The following is a 22,562-nucleotide window of genomic DNA, read 5'->3' as shown; positions in this document are numbered from 1 at the left end:
CTTTCCTCCAAAATTCCATGAAAAATATATTTGAAACAAACAAGTGGCACTTTAGCAGGGAAAGTGAATTTGTTGACAAATATCTTACAGAAAGGCCTGTTCTCAGCTATCTGAACAGCAGGGAAAGTTAAGCAGACATTGACAGGAACAGTTGAAATGCAAGTATAGGAACCATTTTTTTATGTTTGGCTCTAGAAAGTAATAAATACTTCGCGTGGGTTACTAATTTTAAAGCTGATTGACAGCAAACCCAAAGTCTCGAGGTTTCTACATCATTCGTTATAAGTGCCAAATTTATGGCCAAGCATAATGGACTAAAACTAAAGAAGCAGGGAATTTCCACAGCAATGATGTTCTACTCGGCAGAATTCTGCACTTCATTGCTCAATTCAGGAGAAGTACGATAACATTGCTTCCAATAGCACATTCAATAGCAAGTCCTGCCTGTACTTTCTAAGCCAAATCATTAACTGAATGCAGGGTGCAAGATCCATTAAAGTCAGAACTACAGCAATGTGCTATACCTGGGACTGGCTAAAACCTTAATGCATCAGCTTGATCAATCACTACAAGTTGGCACCATGACCACATGTCTCTACTACTAGCTCAATAATAATGTCTTCTGGTTGAGTCGTCTATCATGTTTCAGTCTTTCTGCACAATGCACAAGTCATATGGATTTAGCACAATTTTCTGACCAGGTTTCAAAGCTACTGTCCAGGTCGGAAACCTTTGTTCCTCTGGCAACAATCTCTTAAAGAATTGTTCCATCTGCAGGGTATGGACACCAAACAATATGTTCATACTCCAGGGCCGTTACTCAGTCTGCAGGTGGAGACCACAGGGCAGGGAATTTGAGAGTCTGGAAGTCCTTGAACTTTGGACTACACCTTTATAGGAGCCATCTCAAGACTCGTTTAGTGGGACTTTGGCTGTGATTTGGTTTATATTTTAGAATAATGGTACATTCAGTTGCATGAGCACCCTATAAATGTTAACAACAAATACCGTTAGTAGGACATTTAGTAGAACAAAGCGGGTCATTGTTGGTATCATTACGGATAGGTGAGAAACACTGCTTTACAAATTTTCACGTTGCTTGGATTTTACTTTTGTGAAACGTAGGCTACAATTGGTGAAGGATTGCTAGCAGTGGGTGGATCAGGTACGAGATTTACAGGCTACACTGCACAGTCTCTACAACCAGGTCTCATTTTTGGCAACTTGACAGAGTTGTTTGGAATTTGTTTTCCCATCTCCGCAAAGAAGGACATGTGATAAACAGCAAGAGTAATTCACCCCAAGATGTACATTTTTAGTGGAGATTTCAAGAGACAATTAAAGCATTTTCAGCAACATAGAGAGACCTGAGAAATTTCACACAGAACAAAAGCAGCACTGTTTCCAAAGAGCATTTGAATTTGAATGTGTAAGGCACACAGCTACCCCGAGGGGTACATCACATGAAGTTTCTGAAAACATGTTCTTATTACTAGCGCAACTATGAAATTTGATAACATTTCCCTTAAGTCTGGTACATCTATTCATCATTTTGGGAACAGAATATGCATTTCAGTTTGGTAGAAAACGTTGTTAGTATTATGCAGGCCATCACCCTAGCAAGTGGGAACTTATTTGTTATTTATTTGTGATTTAGTTCTATCTTACTATTTAGACATCACTCCACCTTGAACTACTGTTAATTGTGGGACTTTGTTCTGATTTATTTTTAAAAAGACATTTCGTTATTTGTACGGAGTCTGCAATACTGTGTAAAAAGGTTTCAGACTGCACAGCCCTGTGAGTGATTGCAACAAACAGTACCCATGAGTAATCTTCAAAAATATACATATTTAACATTCCTGCAATACGTATATATCAAAATAAGTCATTCAGACAAGTTCTCTAGCACTTGAGGAGTGAAAAAAATACGATTTACACAACCTCTACAACATCTTGTAAGCATTTATGATAAGTTTTTAATTCATGGAACAATACAAAAAACATAATGTAAAGGTATGTCAATGTTCAATGAGGAAGATTCTCTTTCTAGCTTTGGTGGTTCTACAGAAGCTAGATTGACAAGTTACTTACCTCTGGCATTGCTCTTTCTGGTTGATACATCAGACTGGATCCAGAGACTTTTCATAGCATTGCTCCTGTGCACAGCCGGGTGACACAATGCAGATCCGTACTGACTCCAAACTACCCCGGAAGTGATGAAGTGAAGCCACATACAAGAACCAACCCAGCTCACTGCCATCAGTTTCTTGTCTTATCCTTTGCTGCACCCTCAGAGACAAAGCATGAATAATTTTTGGGAACAATGTGCTGATCACTAGCTTGTGACTATTTTAGATGTTACAAGAGGCCACTCCACTGAACTGAGAAGCATGTTGACAGTGAGTAATCTGTGGGTTGACACAGTATCCACCAGAAAGAGTTATTTAAAGTAAGTAACTTGTCCTTCTGATGGATACTTCTAACTGCAGATTCCTCCCCTTACAACGGATACCAAAGCAGTACCTCCTTAAGGTGGAGGGTCTGACTGTGGAGTGGTCTCAGCATACTCAGTTAGTCAGACATTTTGGTCTAAGTGTCTTTTCCGATGGGCCTGGCTTTCGAGGCAGTAGCGCCTTGTGAACCCATGCACAATGCCCACGTGGCAGCCTGGCAAATATCAAGGACAGGCTCTCAGGTCTTATGGGTGCATCTTCTTGGCCAGTGAGTAGCAGATCTTAATGCAGATTGATTTTGTGTAGGGGAATCTTGAGGCAAAGGTAACCTCTACCACTTCAGGCGGCAGATTAAAAGCACAGTTAACTTTCATTGCTCGATCTCCGTAAATGAAGGTGTAAGTACCACAGATTCAGGTGCAGGACTCTGCCCTTCTGCTTTGACAGGAGGTCCTCCTAAAGTGGAAGCCTGATGAGAGGACAGGTACTCAATGCTCAGGAGCTCTGTGCAACACCACACTCTCTTGGCCAAAATGGCCCACCAGGATGGCTTTGGCCCAGCTGTTCTTGATCTTCTTCAGAACTGGGGGCAGGCCAGCTAGCAGTGGTAAGGTGTTCCTTGTTTCATTCACGTTCGCATGAGCCTCCCTAACAAAGATTCTTGGGGAAAATCCAGCACGCAAAATCATTGAAACTCCATTTCCTCAAAGGTGGCAAAAAGATATGGCCAGAGTTTCCTTCCGTCTTCCCAATGGTACAAGATGCTCAGCACCACCTCAGGATACAAGCAACAATAATGATCTACCTGATGATACCTGATGATACCTGCTTAGTTTGTCCACTTTGGCGTTTAGAGACGCTGTCAGGTGGTTGGCAACTAGAAAGATACCCTGGCTCTCTAGCCATCTCCAGCGATGCAAAGCCTTCTGCTACAGGACCAGGAACCTAAATCTGCCCTGCTTGTGGCAGTGTCACATGGAGTTGGCAGGCGTAGTCAGTGAGAACCTGTAGCACTCTTCCAGTGATTGATGGCAAGAAGGCTTTCGGGGTCCTGCCAATGTTACATAGCTCCAGCAGACTGACGTGGAGTCTGACTTCCACTGGAGACCAGAGCCTTCTGATCTCACCCTCCTTTAGGTGACCACATCTCCCTCCAACCTAGATATGCATCAGTCACCACGGTCAGCTCTGGATGGGGAAGGGAGAGTGGTCTGCTGCAGAACCTAGGGTGACTGGTGTGCTATCACTGCAGATTTTAACCAGTCTCCTGCAAGATCTGGATGGCTTTGAAAAGGCAGCCCAGATGCTGGTCCCACAAGAATTTCAGATTTCACTGCAGGGCTTGCATGTGCCACCTAGTGTGGCTAACAATGATGCTGCATAATGCGAAGAAGCCTCAAAGTCACGCTCGGCTATATCCAGAGTTGAGCCTGAAACCTCAAACTCATAGCCTCACTGCTGCTGACTTGTACAGGGTCACCCCAATAAATAGAAGCATTTCTGATAGAATCAGGTCGGAGTCTTGCCCATTTATGGCAAAATCCAACAACGTTAACAGTTCTGCAGTCATCCCAAGGTGGTACATGACTGACTGAGGCGAGTCCACCTTCAGCAGCCAGACATCGAAGTAAGGGAATAAAGGAACTCCAGACCGCCAACATCAATTTCATGAACACCAGAGAAGTGCTAGTGAGGTTGAAGGGGAGCACAACAAACTGAAAATGCTTCTGGCTCACCTTGAACCACAGACAATGCCTGTGGTACTATAGGACGGGTATGACACAAGACTCATAGGGGGTGATATGAATTGTCCAAAGGAAAGAGGGACACAGACCATCTTGCCTTTGGACAATTCAATCACCCCTGTGAGTCTTCCTGTATGGGTATGCCCTAGAGGGATCACCCCTAAGTGCACAGTTCATCTTTCCTTCAGACAATTCATATTTTTCACTTAAGATAAACAGTCTCTTGTATTGTGAAAGTGGGAATAACAGTACATCGTCATATGGTAGAAAAAGTTGAGGCTCCAGCTACACTGTAATATACATTGTCAATGTACCATGAGATATCATCTGTTCGGCACCCCTATATTCTCTCTTTTGTATTTGTTTGATTCTCATACAATCTTGAAAAGCATGTAAACCTGCCTGCATGATTGATTCTATTGGTCTTGAAAGGTTTTCTGTGTATTAAGTTTTTAATCAATCTATTTGAGATATCACTCTCGGGCATCACAGAGAAATGAAAAATGTCCTCAACATTCTTGCTTCCGAGTGAATCTCTTGTTGGCACCTTTACCTACCTTATGGTAGTTACCCAAGCCTACAAGAGAATATTGGGTTGCCCTTTTGTGTATTATATAGCCCACTGTAGTAGCCATTGAATTTCAGAAGCTAGTGCCGGAATTGTTTAGCAGAGGTCAACAGCCCTAAAGAACATGCTGCAACTCTGTCTTTAAAGCGCTTCAAAGCAGAGTCCACCTTCTCCACAAAGAGGTGAGACTCATCAAAGGGATACATCCATTAGTGAAGGTTGTACATCGCCACAGAAACCAGTGGACCTCGTTCAGGTATGATTACTAATGACAACACCAGTACCGACTGCCCTGCCAATGCAATCTATGGTATATAGATAGGCGGGAATAATATACTTGGCCGTGTTCAGCTCGTCATCTATCATCTCAGACAGAGAGGCCCAAAGATCCTTTGGGACTGCCAGCAAAAGCTCACTGGCCATGTCCTAATGGGCATGTGTATATCAGCCCAATAGACAGACTGTATTTGTGGATCGCAGTTCCAAACTAGCAGAGGAAAACATATGTTTGCCAAAGGCATCAATCCATTTGGATTCTTTATCCGGAAGACTGGTTCATGACTCAGGGTTCACAATACTTGCCGAGGTTTGTAAAAGAAAGGCTCTACGGAGTGGGGTTCTTGATGAGATAATCCAAGTCACCAGGCACTGTCAATTAGGTCTGGCCACCTGCCTGCTCATGGGCAGACAAGACCAAGGTTTCAACCAAGAAGCCACCAGAGTATCTGCGAGGACATCATTAAGTGGGAGAAAAGGCCCAGATGTTGCTGGCCAGGCTGTAGGATCTTCAATAAAATATTTGTTAGTCTCAATTAAGGTAGCTGTAATTCTAGTACTTTGGCAGCTATCCAAACCATCACTTCAAATGAGGAACTTTCTTCCTTTGGTGACCCACGTGGCAAGTTAAGTTTTGTCTTAAGGAGGTATCAAGTACACTGGCATTTTGTGAATCAAAGTATAGGGCAGCATCACTGTAATGAGGGGGAGTAAGTCATTCTCCTTCCCATCAACATCATTAACGTCCTGGGTGTACTATGGTCAGGCGGAGGTTCAGTATCAGAACCAAAAAGAGAATGGAGCCTCTGCCGATAGCTGTGACACAGTAGAGGTGTAGGGATAGAATCAGGGTGCCTGACCTAACAGGAAGCTTTTATAATCTTTTAGTAAATCAGTCAATCACAAGCTAAAGTCGGTTCAGGATACAACATGGGCATCGGTACTGTATCCTCAACTGTGCCAGCATGGGGCGGGACCAGCACTGGGGAGGCAGAAAATGGAATGGAGGTTTTTGCCAGAGTCGGTATGGGCCTTGTAACTGGTCTAGAGCAAGCAGGCTGCTTTGAGGAGGCCTCCACCTCACCTAACTGGAGGCCCCTTCGGTTTCATGGGCCAGATGGCGCGGCAGAGGGCGACAAAAGCACACTGAAAATTTACAGGATGACATCTTTGAAGGCCTCAATCTGCTGCAGGGTCGAAAACCCAGGAAACCCGGGGTGTGTCCGGCACAACCTAGGTATCAGCTCCCTGGCCTGTGACTTTGATATAGTGTGGCTGACATCTAGACACCCTCTCACCTTCTCTTTGGAGTCAGAGTGGCAAGATGGGATGAGTCACACTTCACTTTTTTTATTCTTGCGTTTAGACTTGGAGTTCCACTTACTGGAGAATGTTAAGCAGGAAGATGAGTGGTTTCAGGAATAGCCCCATGACCAGGACTGAGAATGAACCTGGAGTGGGATCTACACAAACAATGAAACGTTCCTCTTGTGTTCAGTGACATACTTCACCCCCTGCTGCAATTTGCCTTCGGATGCATGAGGGCAAACTATCACATGACTTCTAGTTGTGTTCTGAGCCCAGGCAACAATGCTTACTACTTGGGGGCCCATGATCAACGTCTGCTTTAAGCATTTATGGCACAGTTTGAAGCCTGTTATTTTCAGTTGGGACATTATTTCCTAAAACACTAAGGAAAAGTGCGGAGTCATCAGAAAACCAACAAAGCGGAACATTGGGTCAACATCAGAAGGCACTGAAACAAAGTAAGTGGTGTCAGCACACAGGGTAAGCACTTACATGCAGCTCAGCTCTGTCGATTGCACAGCAGTGTGGTCAGCACAGAGCCGCATGGAGTCAGTTAGCGGCGCGCAGGAGCACTTCCACAAAAAGTCCTGATTGAGTCTAGTGGATATTCTAAGGTGAGGAATCTGCGGTAAGCAGTATCCATCAGAATATAAATATGCATGAAAATTAATAATTTGTATAGATGTAATGGCCCCTCCTGGATGTTATTGTGAATTGCTTAAAAGTTAGGAACCTATGTAAATTGTAGAAGAAAACGTACATTGCATAGATTTCCAACATTTTCCAGATTCTTTGGGAACAAGACCCTTATGCAATAATCATGAAAACATGAGGACAACACTTTTACGATCCTTTCATTTTTGACTTTTGAACTCATATCAACATGATTTGTATTGAAAGAGACATTTTACTATTGCATTCAAATCTGATGCAGGTTCTTACCAATCTTTGATTCAAACGCTTATTCTCTTCTTCTTTCAACTGCAAAGTCTGTAGAAGCCAGAACAAAAGCTTTATCACATTTTCTGTACCAATTTAAACTTAAGATAAGCTTCAGTCTATGGTCATTTGACCAAACCTTTTTTAGAATTTTTAACATTTATGTTTATCTGACTACACTTTTTAACATTTACTAAGTTGATACACTTCCACCAATGAACTTCTTTGTATAAAGCTAAAATAAATGTTTTTTGTAAATGAAGGTATTCTGAGTGAAATGAAACCTAACAGGCGACATTATACTGCAGTACTTCTTTTTGCCGCAATGAGCAGTGTATAACAACTCCACAAAATGAACAATGAAAATTGAATCAGGAAATGGAACAAAGTAACAGGAGATATTTATATTTTGATAAAGTAGTCTAGGATACTTTTTAAAAAAATAAGCAAAATCGAAAAATTAACATTTCTAAATTCCACCATATTGGAATGTAAACAGACTTGCTCATTTGTTGATACCAATGAATGACAAAGCATGCATCATTCCCATTAAGAGGAAAACTGCGTTAAAGCATGAATGAAGTGAACGCAAATGCTTCCCTACAATCAAGCTTCTGACAAGAAAGAAAAAGATACTTACCTTTGGTAATATTTCTGATAGGCACATAGATTCCTCTCCTTATGAATACTCTTTAGAGATTTCAGCATGGTCCGGAAATAATGTTTCCCCCCCAACAAACACTTTTCAGTAGTGCCAGGTCGATGCCATGCGGCTGCAGACACAAGTCCACTTCTGGATAAAACATCACTGATGTACATTAGGTACCATCGGGTGCAATGACGTTAGGCCTCCACATTATTTTCGGTCCTCGAGGCATGATGAGAGGCACCAAAAGAGCCATAGCAGTAACAAATACAGAATAAATCATGTTAACATACCTCTGAATCTTATTAATTATAATGCTAGCCCATCAAGGAAGAGGGGGTGCAGGAAAGAACCATTGGGAAGATTGAGTATCCACCAGATTATCTTTGTCAATACACAATATTTCCATCTGATGTATACTTCCTCCTGGAGATTCTTCACCCGATAACAGCGTCCCAAAGCAGAACCTCATTAGGAGGTGGGCTCGAGTAGTGCAGCTTAGCCAAAGAAATTATGCAACTTCACTCAGGTAAAGTAAGAGGCCATATGGAAGGCTGAAGCCGCTGTGAAACGAAGGATGAACAAGTGTTTAGAATCAACTTCCCAAGAGGGAAGACTGTGAAGGGCAGGCAAAATGAAAGGCCCTGAAATACTCCAGCCCTGCAACCCGATGTAAGCACCTCTAACTAAACTGTTTAGAGCTAGAAGCCAAAACGGACAACTGTGAATCGGTTTGAAAGTCGATTGTGGTCAATTGAGTTATTAGTTGAGATAAGTTAAAGCCCCACTCAAGCAAGAAGCACAATCCTTGTCAGGGTGACCACACTAGTCACTAAATAAATATGTGCTTAAGCCTCTGGTAGTTTAGCACAATGACAGCCAGGCTTATGAGTAAAGTATTTATGCGGCACATGAACAGTAATAAAGTGGAAACACAACACAAGAAAAATCCCAAACCAATTTTGACAAATAGATTAAAAGTTAACAAATAAAATGACACCAAAATGACAAAAAAAAGCAATAGAACCGGAGTTATGAATTTTTAAGTAACAATAGTACCAAAAAGAAAAAGAGCCAGTCATGGTTAACTGGTCAAGCTGGACCGAGTGAAAGTCAATAGTTCAGGCTGACCGTGAAGGAGCATGGGTCGTATACAAAGAACAGGTTCGTCCTAGGGGAAGTTTATCTTCTAAATTAGTCCAGCTTAGCATTGGAGGAGGGACGTGAAGAGGTCGTTGTTGGTGTGATGAGCTTGTCACCAGTTGAAGTTTGACAACAAAGAGATCTTTTTTGGCACAAAATGATGGTCGCGGGTCAGAGCTTCGCAGGGAAGTCGTTGCTGACATGATGGCCACTATGCAAGTGCTGACGTGAAGGCTTAGCATTGGAGGAGGGACGTGAAGAGGTCGTTGTTGGTGTGATGAGCTTGTCACCAGTTGAAGTTTGACAACAAAGAGATCTTTTTTGGCACAAAATGATGGTCGCGGGTCAGAGCTTCGCAGGGAAGTCGTTGCTGACATGATGGCCACTATGCAAGTGCTGACGTGAAGGGCACCATGCAGGTGAAGTCCGGAGTCTGTAGCCGGGTCAGTCACTTCTGAGCTTGGATGCAGATCCCAGTGAGCCTCTTTGAAGTCTGCGTGCATTGGCGATGAGACCAGTGATGATTCTTTTTTAAAGCAAAGAGCCCATATATTCAGATTTTTCAACTGGAGTCCAATACTTGCAGTTTTGAGGCAGGAGGAGACCTGAAAGAACTCTACAGGCTCTACATTCACAAACTAGCACAATTCAAACTCCTCACTCACATTTTCAAGGCACTACATAACACTGGCCCAGTATACCTCAACAATTGCATCTGCCTTCACAAACCTTCCAGACACCTCCATTCTTCCAGACTCCTACTTGCACAAAATCCCATGCATAAGGAAAACTAGATCCGGTGGTCGAACCTTCTCCTACAGTGCTCCTAAAGCGTGGAACGACCTGCCGCTACACATAAGAGCCTCCTCCTCACTTTTTTAATTCAGCAAAAAGCAGACCTGGCTGTCAGAGTAGTCCCACTAGGCCCTAGGTGGGGCTAGACTCACACCTGCTCAGCACCAGGATACCATCCGGGTCATAGTGGGCTCTACAAATCTGTGTAACATAACAACAGGACTACACTCTGACACCAGCGAATGGTCCAGGACCTGCGGATGCACCTCCTGGTGGTCAGGACACACTCCAGCAGAGACCAGCAGCTTTGTACAGGCAATCCAGTAGTGCTGGTCAGGTAGGCAGTTGCACGGAGGGCCACTCAAAGCTTTTTGTGTCCCTGTAGCTCAAACAGGAGGTCAGCCAACTAACTTGGAGTCAATTCTGTGATCCTGGGTTCAAGGCAAACAGGTCTAGTCTTCTTTCAGGCTTCAGACAGCAGTGCAGTCCTTCTTCTGAGTCTTCCTCGGGTACAGACGCGTTCTGACAGTGCCTCTTTTATGCCAAGTGCCAGCCTGTGGGGGAGGGATACCCCTTTGTGTACCCTGCCCTTTCCCAGGGTTTGGCTCCAATCTGTCTAGGGTAACAGATGGCTGGCAGGCCCAGGTGTGAGCTGCATTTGCCAATGACAGGACAGGCAGTCTCAGAAGTAAGGAAGAGGGTGGACACAGTCCTTAGTCTACTCTTTAAAGCTCAGGAAGGACTGAGCACAACCCCCTCCCGCCAAGGGCATTCTGACCAGGAGAGGAACCCTCTTCCCCACTCCCCGAGCCTATTTGTCCCGGGGTGGAAGGAATGCACATCACACCACAGGGGAGCCACTAACAGGAATGTGACCCTGGACACTGGTTACTTTAGTGGGTGGCACAATGAGTGCTGCAGCACACTTGCAGTATTTACATTACAGACCCTGGATACAAGTAGTACCATGCACTAGGGGCTTAAAAGTAAATTAAACGGACCAATCAGGTGTATAACAATGTTCCTATGTTCAGAAGGGATAGCACAATTGCTTCTACAACTGGTTAGCAGGGGTAAAGTGCACATAGTCCTAATGACAATAAAAAGGTGCAGAGCAAAGGAAGACAAAACTCTGGGGTGACTCAGCAGAAAGGGCGAGGTCCAACTGTGATGTTATCAAGAATGGCAAAATAAGATTCAAATCCCACGAAGGCACAATAAACTAAGTGGAAGGGAACAAGTAAAGCAAACCTTTCAGAAAATGGGTCACTGGTGGCGGCCTAAATAGAGAAGGGTAATCTGGACAGCACATTAATGCAGACGGAGCTACTAGGTAGCCTCTAGCCATAGCCACTGTCAGATGTCTGACATCAGCAAGTGAGATTTAAAAGGATCAATGGCTTCTATATCACACCATTGCAGGAATCTGTTCCAGGGCCTGGGTGGATGGATTTAGTGACATGCTTATAGGCTGTCAAGATGACAGCTGAGAACTTATCAGGAAGGCAAACTGATTCTAGCTGGCGTTACTCATAGTCCACGCGTGCAGCCACAGCTTGTGGGGCTTTAGGAACCATCCTACTGCAAGAGCAGATCCGAACAATGTTCAGTGTACCAAATCCTCCTTGACCAGTCTGGCTTAATTAGAAGAACCTGAAACCGACCACCTGCACTATCCCCAGTACTCTGGATATGAGTGGGGTTGGTTGAAACATACACAACATACCCCAAGACCGGCTGAACGTGAAGGTATCCACCAGGGATCTATCTGGCAAGAAGTGCATGATACAAAACTGAGGATACTGCCTGTTTTGGGCTGTGACAAAGAAATCTATGAACAGACACCACAGACTGGAGAAATGCAGTGTAAAGCCCACTTGCCCAACTGCAGTACAAAACCTTGGTTTTTATCAGTACAAGGCTTTACTCTGTCTTCCCATGTCAGTAGGACTTGCTTTGTGATTTTTAAATGATTTGTTTTCATCCAATGGAATGTAGGAAATCAATCTGCCAAGCACTAATTAACACACAACTTGATTACTGTAATAGCCGTTATATTGGTTTAGCCAAAAAGTCGGTCTCCAAGCTTTAATTAGTACTGAACACATCCATACGCTTGATATTCAACCTTGGCTGGCGACAAGACGCCATTCTCTATGGACATTGAGTTACACTGGCTACCCGTAGAGAAACAGTTACATTCAAAACCCTCTATGTAGCTCACCACGCGATAAAAAAATTGCGCCCTCTTTATCTGCAGGTAAAATTCAGAAAAACGCATCCTACTTGAGGCCTTCATTCAGCATCTAATTTGAATAGGATTGTTTCTTCATTAAAAAATGTTGCGGGGATTATTTCTTTAGCTTGCTGGCCTTGAAATATTGCAACCATCACGATTTTCCTTAGGGCAGTCAACAACCACTACCTACCATTGTATATGAATAATCCTTGTACTCAGTTTGCAGTGCTTCCTCCGCTTCAATTGCTTTTCATCCATCCCACCCTTTGGGTGACAGTTGCTCTTTATACATTTATATAACATAACAAGCCTGCAATCCACAATATCAAAAACAGAATTGTAGGAAAATACATGAGCTCAGGCATTTACACAATAAGCTGAAGATGTGTGTGTGGTCCTCACAGAGACACAATGGTCAACTCCATGCTACTGGCTGACTTCCATGGGCTATAGTACCAGGTAGTAAAAAATAGTAATTTTTAGAAATAAGACATGAATGACTGGCAGGCTTTAGAGGAGAAAGAGTCAATGCATTAAAGGCAATCAAGTCCAAAATGCTACCACCTTGTACCAAATGAAGTTTCTACAGTGACACCGGTAGCGTAAAGTATATGGTGGCTTATGTTGTATTTTGCATGGTACTAGGCTAAAAAACAGTACTGATTGACTATTGTTACCTACTGAACCAATAAGACTAAACTCTAACCAAATCCATAGTGAACAGGAGAGAAACCCTACAATATCTATAAGAAACCTGTGCCTTCCTTAGATATCAAGAGTAATTAAATAAATACGCAAAGTGAGACAAGCGAGACTATACTAAAAGGCCTCAAAGAAATGCTGATACTGTACTGTAGTGTAATAACCTATTAATGAGTATGGTGATGGCACCTGCAAGACCCCAAGGTGATTGACACCTTTGGGACAAATTGGACTCCATATGTCTGTGAAGAAATCCTTCTCTGCACTTCATTACGAAGTTCAAGAAATGGTCTTTCAGCGATAGTTAGACTAAATGACCCATTGTTTTAAATATACAACAATACTGAAACAAACATTTTACACGCTAGAGGATATATTTTTTCTGATACATCTTTTTTTAGCAATATCAACAATTGTCAGACTGTATCTGACCATATTTCATTATCTACAAATGGAACACAGCAATACATTACATTTTGGAGCCAGGCAGGGTCAGAGCTGCGACAAATGTATTGACACTGTATAAGGTACCATATTCTAACAGGTCAGTTCGCCCAAGTTCCCACATAAGTGAGGTCACAAAGAAGACAAAGCTTTAGCCAATAAATATAAAAACGCTCAAGGCACGGAGGTAGTGACAGTAAAATTGGTCGAAAACAAGAGTGTGGATCACAAAAATCTTTACCAAAGTTAACTTGTTCATCAGGATACTTTTGCTAGGAGAGGAATCCTCTTTAGAAAGACTCCTTTTCCAGTGCTGACTAAAAACTGTAAAGGATCTGAAGAAAATATTTAACAACATGCCTACACATCAGAAACTGAAATTTATACTAGAAATGGACATCAGTTCTTGAATTGGATAGGCACCAAATACCGGATTGGAACGCCTGAAGTGGACGAATGACCTTTGCATTAAAGATATCTGATATCCACAAGAGGATACTGGTAGCTTTTTGCACAGTTAAAGCAAAGCACATTTGACCTCTAAATCACGACTGAAAGCAATTTGACATTCTTAGTTTCAGAAAAGAAAGAATCAAAAATGTTGTACAATTTGTAGTCTGTGTAAGTGTATGAAACCCAAGGCACTCCTTGGGTCTGACTCATAAAATCTCCTCTGTTTGACAGAGATGAAGGAAGGAAGAAAGGACAGGCAAGAGTAAAAAAAGTCAAATTCTGAAACCCACTAAGGCAGAAAAATACCTTTTACTAACATGAGTAATGTATTTGGCAGGTAAGTAATACAAAGAGTATCAACACAATGTGCCTAAAGTTACCCAACCATGGGGAAAGAGGTGACTGCAGTGAGAAGGTACTTTTAAGATTCAGCAACCTCAGGAACAAGAATTTGGTGGCTCAACCGGTTTGCCTCTGAAGTCTCTATGCAGTTTGCTTGTTCAGTACATACAGTAATGCCATCTGGAATATAATAAGTGAGATCTTGCCTACCTACACTGAGAAGTTTTGAAATGTCTTTGCCCAGATGAGTCGTGGTGACTAGATGCAGCCAAGTGTATACGACTGTGCTGTGGTGATCAAACAACAATCCTGGATAAACGCCACAGCCCTTTCAACAGATATGCATGCATCCCTTATGGACTTGCTGTTTTGTGAACAGGTCGTCTCACCTTTGGAATGTTTCACAGACAGCAGTGCTATGAACTAAGACTTGGGCTCCAGCCCACCAGTTTTTCCAACAGTATCAGAAGTTTTGAGGCTTTCTCAGCCTATTCAACTGTCTATTTGGCCCTTTTCGTGACTCCAGGGGATATAGGGTGGTGGCAGAGGCCGTGACCTCCAGTAAGGTTAGTCCTCTTTTTCATTTGCACCTGCCCCAAGTCACTCTTATTCCTCTTCTAATGGACATCAGCAGGCAATAGGGTCTGAAAATTGTGTCTGCCAGATTGGCTTGCAGTCACCTCAGACTAATGGGTTCTGCAGGTTTTACACATGGTTACACTCTTTATTTATTTTCTGCCTACGCCCCTCCTGTTACTCATGTTTTCACTCAGACTTTGGCAGATTATGTCTTCATACTTCTAAAGAGTTTCAATCATTGTTGGTCAAATACGAAATAGAGACAGGCAAGAGATGCTACGCCTGCCACTTCGGGGTCCCCAAGACAGATGACGGGCTGAGGTCAATTTGGACCTTCAGAAGGACAAGCTCAATATATTAACTTCAGGCCAGGTTATCTCTGCCATAGATCTTGATGAGTGGATGGTATACTTGGGCTTACAGGATGCATACTTTTATGTACCCTTCCTAAAATTCTGCAGACATTTCCTTAATTTTGTTGTGGGGTAGGAACACTTTCAGATCACCATCCTTCCCTTTAGCTTCACTTTGGTCCCTAGGTATTCACAAAGGTAATGGTGAGCTTCAAAGGTCTGGGGATACATGTATTCCACACTTTTACAACTGGCTATTGAACGTGGCCCCACCTTAGTCAGCCACAGACCATCGGCAGACGACAGTCACAATGCTGTACTCACTGTTGTTGTCAGTAACTGGGCTAAAATCCCATATTCATATGATGCAGAGGATTCCCGTAAGAAATTAGAGTATTATTTAAAGAGGTGGGAACCCTCCTTTAAAAATATCACAACCCTTAACAAGGTGAACCACAAAAGTAATTAATTAAACCTGTGTTTAACCCTCTGGTACCTTGGCATCCAGCAGTCAGGCTTACATTAGAGGCAATGTGTAAAGTATTTATGCAACACTCAAATGAAATAAGGTAAAAGCACACCAAAAAGACAAAAATCTAATCAGTACTACTGCTAGTATATATTTTGTTTTTCAAAATAGCATCAAAAAGTTTTAAGTACCAACTGCGGTTATCTGGTCGTGACAGAACAGGAAAAAGTCAAAAGCTACGTCGACTGCAGGTCAGATACAGAGACCAGGTTCGTCCCAGGGAAAAAGTTTTACCTTTGGACTTAGTCTCTGGAATGGAAGTCAAAAATTCTCAGCAGGCTGTGCCCGAAGAGTCTTACATGTCGCAGAATAGCCTCTGGACAAAGTTTAAGTGAAGCCATTGACCTGACGCAATCAAGGGCCCGTCAGCCCATGCAACAAGTGAATCAGAGGCCAAATATCCTTCAGCTACCCCCACGAGCCACCCCATATGTTGTGATCTTGAAAGGTGTTCCATCCGTAAAAATAACTTAAGTAAAGACCATGACCAACTGAAGAATAAAGTAGTGCACTAGCTAAACAAAATTCCAAGCAACCAGAGAATGCTCATATTAATCGTGTGCGGAGTGAGGACCTGTGCGGAGGGTGGACCGGGTAGGGACTATTCCAAGAAGGGAAGTTTTTGACTGTGTTGTGGTAAATTTTTAGAAGTGAGGACCTGGCAAGACTGACTTTAACAGCCGAGACACTCACAAAGCAAGATTGAAGCTTTGCCCTTAGGCTTTTTCTAAGGACCGACGAGTGCACCCCATCATTTTACCCCTTCCGTGCATCTTACCCCTTTTGCGATGCCAACCTCAAACAGATTCAAGCCTACTGCCCACCTGGACCAAATAGAGTGACTTACTTCAGCCCCTATCGAGGCCCCTTCCATTTAAACTACAGGGGCAATACAACGCAGCCTGTCAGAGTCATCAAAATGAGTGGGTTGTAACATGAGTTCTGGGAACACTGCTGGGCTACGTACCGAGTTAAATAACCCTACATGGAAAAGCTTAAAACAACGGACAGATTATTTGTCTGCAAGAAACCTGGACACAAAGGGGGTTTATAAAAATGGGACCCATGTTTTTTGTGAGCCTGCATGCCGTTCCCCAGCAGCCAAGGCAAAGGGGGGTTTAGCAACATTGTTATCAGTCTTGATCCCTGCCTCAAAATTGTCCAAAGATTTGGTCCTCCGCATTTTTCTTAGTTATTTTACTGTTTGGTTTGAGGGATTTTTACCTTATGGTGGTCCATTTTATGATAACAATTTGAAGTATTTTAACCCCAATATTATGGACTCCTTTGAACATTTTCTGACATCTTTCTCTTTGAAGATAAAACACAAAACTATGTTACTCTGGGCAGGTTATTCTGAAATAAAGCGGTGTAAGTTAAATGCAAAACAGGTTTGTGGTCTCATGAACCCTGAGGAGGAAGATCTTACTCACTTTTCACATACTTTGTACAGTGATGCCCTAAATAGACTTATTTTAAGTCTTTCCTAAGTCCCAGCGAGCGCTCTGGTAAAAAATGTAAGGGAGTAAATTCTTCTCCCTACTTTTACAGGATGCAATGCCGGAAGCACTACTTATCACATTTTAATGTCTAATGAGCTGGCTCCACTCCCAGGATTTCACGGTCCAACCAAACTGCCTGAGTGATCATAATCCATTAAGTTCTATCTCTAAATATTGAGGTAAAACCTACAACTTTTCATAAGCAAAGAGGCGAGATAGTAGCGAGCAGAAGGGGATTATAAGTGAAATGGGGAAATGTAATCCCTGAGTACTTACCCCTCATCTCCATCTGTCTTGCAGTGGAGTCCATAGGCTAGGACTTACAAGTAGGTTTTGAAAAATTATATAGTTTTATATCTGGAAATTTTACCACGAATGTACCCCAAAGGAAAAAAAAAATATTATTCAGGTGCCGAATGTACAGCAGCCCACAGAAAAGTTAAAACCCTCCTGCAAACCTCTCCTCGACCAGAAGCACAAATCAAACTAGTCAGACGGCAATACAAACAAGGGTTAGATGAGAGGAAAATACAGATTAGGACACAGCACAGAATGACCTGCAGAAAGCAAGCTTATTAAAAAATAGCAAATTTTGGGGAATATAGTATATTGGCCTTACTTTCTCAGATTCCAGTGCTCCCAAAATAGAGATAGCGATCCCTGCAGATAAATGGCTGGCGTATTTTACAGCTATTTTCCAACCAGGTGCCTTTTCCTTAGCCAATGTCCTCCTAAATACTTATATAGTACAGCATAGACTTGAAATTTTGCCATATTACGCCATGAAGAAATTGGCCTTCTGTATTTGCCGGCCTCTCTAAGACTCCCTTCTTTAATGTTATCGGTCAAGGTATGCTCTCATCCCGAGGCATCTTTGGTTTGTGCATGCATATCTGATTGTCTAGGCTTAACAAGGTCAGTTGAGATTCACTGGATGCTCTATCTAAAGAAGTCTTTTGAATTGCAAGGCCTGAAAGAACTGTATGAACATCTTACTGTAAATGCGAAAGAGATACAGTAAAAGTATTTCTTTTTTAATTTCTGCTCTAACAATAGGCTAAGGAAAGCACAAAGCATGCCAGTGCTGGTAAGATATGTCCCGCCGGTGAGAGCAAATGATATGGAACCATACTTGACCTGAGTGATGAACCCTCTCTACCAGTGGTACCTCTCCCTTTTTAGATTTTGTACAATCCATTTTGTAGTAGCCTTTCCCATTCAATATTGTTGGTCCCGCAACTTACCATTGTGTAGGTGTACTATCTGCACAAAATACATGCCACTTTTTCCTGTTTTGCTTTTCATACGAGGTCCATATTACAGAAATGTAATGTTAGAGATCATCAGGATGGCCTATGCTATTTACAATGCCTGAAGGAGGAAGATGTTTGTTGGGCAGCTCTTAGCTTTTTAAGGAAATGCTTGGTACTCAGAAGAACCTATGAACAGGTTTACCTGGGCTAAAACCTCAGGTGAGCATAAAACTATTTAAGCTAGAGACCTTAGTGGATGTCTATTTGGAACTTTAGTTTACTTTGTTTTACAATTTGCAGTCAAGAATGCAATGTAGAAACTGCAGCATAAAATGCTCAAGACCTCAAATGATGTTACTGGTATGGTCTGTGCATGCATCTTTTACCAAATTATAGTATTTATGGAGAGATGTTTTAAATGAAATGTGATTTTGTGATGTAGTGTTTTTAATTCTATGATTTTATGGATTCATGCAAAGCTCTGAGCAAGCTAAATTTAAATTTTGAATTTTGAGCCCAGAGAAGGTCACTTGCCAGGCAGATACTCTATCCGCCTTCATCCAGTAAAGACTTCTACCTTCGGACTTAGTCACTTTTTTGGAGCTCAAATTCTTCCAGCAGGACAAGGTTGCAGGTTGTAGCCAAAGAGGCTAACACAAGCCCCTATACCTTCTCTGCGAAGTCCCTGGATCGGATTTAGACCTGCGGAGAACAACATAGTGGGAACAACCTGAATCTTAGTAGGATAGGCTTAGCAGGTTGATCTTCGTTCCTCATCTTTCCACAGAACAAAATGTTCCAAAGTCCCAGGTTTCAGAAAACCTTAGGAGGAGTATACTTTGACACCAGCCATGAGTTCAGGATCTTGGGGACAGCATTTGGGGGAGTCAAGACTCACTCCAGCAAAAGCCAGAATCAGGGTCATGGGCAAATCCAGTTGGAACAGATCAACTGGGCAGTAGCAAAAAAAAAAAGGCCTCTGGAAGCTTGTGTCCATGTAGCTCAAACAAGAGGATAGCCAACTGATCCTTGGAGTCACTTCTGGGGTCCTGTGTTCAAGGCAAGTGGGTCCAGTCTTCCTTCAGGACACAGACAGCAGTGCAGTCGTTCTTTGATATTCACAAGACCAGGAGAGTTTTGAGAGGGGTATTGGGGATTCCCCTTTTCTGCCCAGCACCATCGTGTGTGAGGGGAAAACTCCTAGCCACTCCTTAAGCAATGGGGTAAAAGCTCCCAGGAATGACCCTACCCACGTTTGCAGCACATTCTGTGTTTTACTGTAAGCTATCCCACAGGGCCTTTCTCTACATAAATACAACCCTGTTCAGAGCTCCTTGTGTGCGAATGGGTAAACCCTCCCTTGTGGTCACTGCAAACCAGTTTGATGGAAAGTGAATTTCAGAGGAGAAAAGGGCAAATAAAAGGACATCAAAGTGCAAAGGACACATTTTGAGTTGAGAGGAACTGAGAGCAGAGAATTAGGGTAGCATGAAGAGGTTGAAAAGGAATGCCTGAAAAAGATTAAAGCTGTAGCTAATGAGAGGAAGAAAAAACAGTACACAAAAGGGGAGCTGGCAAGAAAAGGGACTGTGCCTGGGACCAAGAGGAGAAAGAGCACAGCAGCAAAATAGATGCAAGCAGCAGTGCCAAAATCCAGAAGAGGGGGTGGGAAGTGCCATAAAGAAGGTGAATGAAATTAAGTATAAACTTTTAAGACCATCAAAAAGATGCATAGAGTCTCCCATAGAATGTCCCTTAAAATAGACATACAATTTTTCAAAATGTTACCCTGTGAATATATTTAAATAATAATGTTACACGTGATTAAGAACTCATTATTATGAGCGCTATTTTACTTTTAGTCATCAAAATGACCACAGAGAAAATGGGAAATTATATGATGCTAGGAATATCATGCATTAGGAGTCTCTGCCTGTACAGATTGTGTGAAGATCTTGTCTTACAGTTCCTATATACTCCAATAAGGTAAAATGCATTTTTAGTGACTGCATTGTGCTACGTTGGGTAAAGAAAAAGTGGGGCCAAGACATTTAACATTCTGTGCTTCTATAACAGGTCTGGCAGCTGTGATGAGGAAGGTTTTAATAAAACATGGACACGTAATTATAGGTTTACAATTTTAGTCAGTCTTCAAAGCATGTTGGTATGTTGCAGGACATTTATCAAGAAAAAAACATTATAGGAAAATGTTCATAGTATTTGTCCCACGTTAAATACATTTTGACAAATTTGAGTTTTAATGGCATAAAAGAGATACTACTCACTTTTTCAAGTAACATTATCCTCTGCTTTTCTTCGGACAACATATGCATGTTTTCCCTAGCAAGAAAAAATAAATGGTGGCAAAGTAAGGCACTGCAGTAAAATACCATAGTTACAGGTTCTTTTCAATCAGTTTTAATCGATATCCGCTGATTTGGAATAATACATAGTTCAAAGTATCAAAACCTTTGTAAATCTTAACTGTTTACACATAAGCCCAGTCTTAAAAGTGTGAGAACTAACCTACACAGTTAAAGTAGGAGTGGCTTATTTGCTGTTGCAGCAAAGAAGGTTAGATGAACAGTGCAGTAGCCCGTGGAACAAATAAGCCAATCTTTATGTCCTATTGTGACAAATGTCAATCGACAAAATTCATGTGTTAACCTTAACCTTCATAATTTATCTTCCACTTTCTTCCCCCTGTTTACCCCTATACTTCATATAAGCATGGAAGATTTCTTTATAGACCAATACAAAACTAAAAATGATGCATGTAAGACGCTGGCTCTGTATAGGATATTACCACTAGGTGTTTATTCCATGCACAGACTCCAGGGGTTCCCCAAAAATGTACACAGCTCAATGTAAAACCTAAAGCACAAGCTACTTCCGTGTGTAACGATATATCTGTAAGAGACATTAGTCAGTGAGAGATTCCTTACCTTATAATAGCCCCAGGTGTCAGACTGGTCAGCAGTACCCCTGCGCGTTGTTAGGCGTCGTCGTACGGCTCCGCGTACGTCGATGGCGTCGTAGCCGCCGAGATGACGTCGTCAGAGCTACTTGGACGCACCCACGCGTGCTGTCATCAGTTCTGTACACAGCTCTTCCACGCCAGGAGCACTGGGCCATGCCAGAGACCGACTACTGGTGCAATAGAACTAGGGCCCTGAAAGGGATGACCTGAACCCTAGAGAGCAGTTCGCAGAACAGGGAGGATTGCGGGCGGTAAGGAATCTACAACTAACTAATGTCTCTAACACATATATCGTTACACAAGTAAGTAACTTGTGCATCTGAAAGAGACACGTTAGTGATAGATACCTTACCTTAGAATACATACCCAAGCAATACCAACCCCGGTGGTGGGTCTGCGAAGTGAGATTACACCAGAAAGTCACGGAGAACTGAACGGCCAAAGAAGCCTTCTCTCCGACCTGACTGTCAAGGCAATAGTGCTTAGTGAAAGTATGCAACGAGGCCCAACTGGCCGCCCGACAGATGTCTTGCAGGGGGACACCGCGTCCCAATGCTGTAGTAGCTACTGTCGCCCTGGTAGAACGGAGGTTCCTTTTTAGCCAGAGAGTAACAGGCTTTAATGCACAAGACAACCCATCGGGAGATAGTTTGCTTATGCACAGCCCGGCCTTTCTTGGCACCCACGTATCCAAAAAGAGCTGGTCATCCACCCGGAACTGTTGTGTGGGGTTGAGATAGAATGAAAGCGTACGTTTTGGGTCCAGACAGTGGAGCCTCTCCTCTTCCCTTGAAGGGTGCGGAGGCGGAAAGAAAGTGGGCAGAGTGACAGTTTGCCCGAGCTGAAAGGCAGAGACTACTTTTGGTAGAAAGGAGGGACGCGGTCGAAGCACAACCTTGTCCGGATGAATCGCCAGGAAAGGAGGTTTACAGCAAAGAGCATGGAGCTCACTCACCCGCCAAGCGGAGGTGATGGCCACCAGGAAGGCAGTTTTCAAAGTTAATAACCGCAAAAGACAGTTATGAAGAGGCTCAAAGGGAGCGCACATCAAGTATGTTAGAACCAGGTTCAAGTCCCATTGAGGCATCACAAAAGGAATAGGAGGGAAAAGGTCAGTAAGGCCTTTGCGAAATCTATTGACAACTGGACTTTGAAAGAGAGGGCTGATCAGGCAGCCTAAGAAAGGCTGAAAGAGCAGGAAGGTAGCCCTTGATAGTGCCCAGAGCAGAACCCTGCTGGGCTAATGATAGAAGGAACAATAGGACCTCAGAACCACACCGACAGGCGTATACCGTTTTAGTGGAGGGACG

General features: G+C 42.8%; 1 protein-coding gene across 9 annotated transcripts in view; it reads right to left on the bottom strand.

Moving 5' to 3' along the window:
* The window catches only part of RB1CC1 (RB1 inducible coiled-coil 1), a 666,167-nt gene that overhangs the window by 147,506 nt on the left and 496,099 nt on the right, over positions 1-22,562 (bottom strand). For all 9 annotated transcript variants that reach the window (XM_085605628.1, XM_085605635.1, XM_085605627.1 and 6 more), the window contains 2 exons: positions 20,558-20,612; positions 7,296-7,343 (listed from right to left, as the gene is read on the bottom strand). In XM_085605628.1, the coding sequence (XP_085461754.1) occupies positions 7,296-7,343; positions 20,558-20,612 (103 nt within the window). The remainder of the gene's footprint in view (positions 1-7,295; positions 7,344-20,557; positions 20,613-22,562) is intronic.

The sequence above is a fragment of the Triturus cristatus genome, chromosome 5_1, assembly GCF_964204655.1.
Source record: "Triturus cristatus chromosome 5_1, aTriCri1.1, whole genome shotgun sequence".
In the NCBI taxonomy this organism is placed as follows: domain Eukaryota; kingdom Metazoa; phylum Chordata; class Amphibia; order Caudata; family Salamandridae; genus Triturus; species Triturus cristatus.
Note: the sequence above shows the minus strand (reverse complement) of the source record. Positions and strands in the feature narration are given on the sequence as shown.